The 1,650-nt window shown below is 36.5% G+C and overlaps 1 protein-coding gene across 8 annotated transcripts in view; it reads right to left on the bottom strand.

The window, feature by feature from the left end:
- The window catches only part of Rps6ka3 (ribosomal protein S6 kinase A3), a 104,289-nt gene that overhangs the window by 13,942 nt on the left and 88,697 nt on the right, over window positions 1–1,650 (bottom strand). For all 8 annotated transcript variants that reach the window (XM_029533981.1, XM_021187624.1, XM_029533979.1 and 5 more), the window contains one exon: window positions 497–655. In XM_029533981.1, coding sequence (XP_029389841.1) covers window positions 497–655 — 159 coding nt within the window. The remainder of the gene's footprint in view (window positions 1–496; window positions 656–1,650) is intronic.

Here is a 1,650-nt window from a genome sequence, read left to right as displayed (position 1 = left end):
AAAAAAAAAAAAGAAAAACTCCCCCCCTCTGATATTTTTTCCTCTTACATCCTCCTTATTTTCTTCTTTCCCCGTTTCTTCCACAGAGCACATTCTTTGAATATCAGTGTTTTGTCCTCTTACTAAAATACGTCTGCAGGAGGAAACAATGAGGCCATTCACTGGTGACTACTTGATTTTACTTGTGCACCTAGACACAAACCAGCATTCTCCTTTTCCGCTTCTAACTTGAAGTGGGTCTAGTTTCCAAGGATACAGAGTGAAGGTCTGAAGAGCTCATTAACTTTTTCTTGGAAAGCATAACAGCTGAATATAAGCATGCTAAGATCTCAAAGTACTTCAGACCTAATGAAAAGGATTTGTATAAAGGAAGAACAGTAGGATAATGAAGCTCATTACAGTTTTTTCCATTACTTTTATACTTCTAATTTTAGTTTGAGTATTAATAAAATTATGCATATAAATATGTGTGCACATTTATGTTCAAAACACTTACCCCTTGTGCATGAAGATACTCAACAGTTTTGGTTATAGTAAACAGGACAGCACTGGCCTCTCGCTCTGAGAAAAACTTCTGTCTAAGAATTTTATCCAGCAATTCACCTCCTTTCATAAGTTCTGTTACTACATACACATATTTTCCATCATCATATACCTATAAAATTTAACATCAAAACAAAAAAATTGAATCTTTGTATGTCCCTAAATCACAACTTAAACACACTAAAGGTAAGTAAATATATTAAAAGAAGTATAAAAATTGCACATTCAAGAAAACTTTACTTGTGAAAAACCAATGTAAGATTTCTGGATATTGTGTTAAAGAGTTATTTATAGTAAACAGTTTAATGTGACTAAGTCAGCATTCTTTATCTAAGGCAAATTAGTCTGAGAAAATTATGTTTTGACCATAGCTAGAAATACTTTGAGCCTATGTGAGCACCAGCAGCAAGAAAGAGCTGACTACTTAACTGGGAAGTGGATATTTTTGTCAATACTCAGTTATAATAAAAGCTATGGGAGACAGAGATATCAGGACAGCCCTGGGGGTGGTAATGGTCAGGAAAGGTTTCCTGGGAGGAAGCATCCTGTAGTGAAATCTTAGTTGTGGTTGTTCACCAGGCAAAGAAAGGAAATGATATTCCCACTTAAGGATCCACACACTCAAAGGGCACTTGGAGAAAATAAGGTATGCATGCCTTAAAAATCTACGTCCCAAATAAGGCCTGGCCAGGACATGTGTAGTGAAGTATGCAGAACTGCTACAGAGGAAGGCATGTGGAAAGACAGTTTGGGAGTCTTTAGAGAAACAAATCAATTTTGAATATTAAGACTTTATATGTTCAAATTCATATACTATAAGCAATTATGTTAAAAGAGTTTTTAAAGCAAAGCTAGAAAACTACATTATTTTAAGGTTTTATTTTATTAATTTTTTTTGAGACAGGGTTTCTCTGTGTAGCCCTGGCTGTCCTGGAACTCACTCTGTAGACCAGGCTGGCCTCGAACTCAGAAATCTGCCTGCCCCCGCCTCCCAAGTGCTGGGATTAAAGGCGTGCGCCACCACGCCTGGCTTTTTTTTTATTAATTTTTAAGATCTCTCTCTCTCTCTCTCTCTCTCTCTCTCTCTCTCTCTCTCTCTCTCTCTCT

The sequence above is a fragment of the Mus pahari genome, chromosome X (assembly GCF_900095145.1).
Source record: "Mus pahari chromosome X, PAHARI_EIJ_v1.1, whole genome shotgun sequence".
Lineage (NCBI taxonomy): Eukaryota > Metazoa > Chordata > Mammalia > Rodentia > Muridae > Mus > Mus pahari.
The sequence above is the reverse complement of the archived record's forward strand: the minus strand, read 5'-3'. Positions and strand labels throughout refer to the sequence as shown.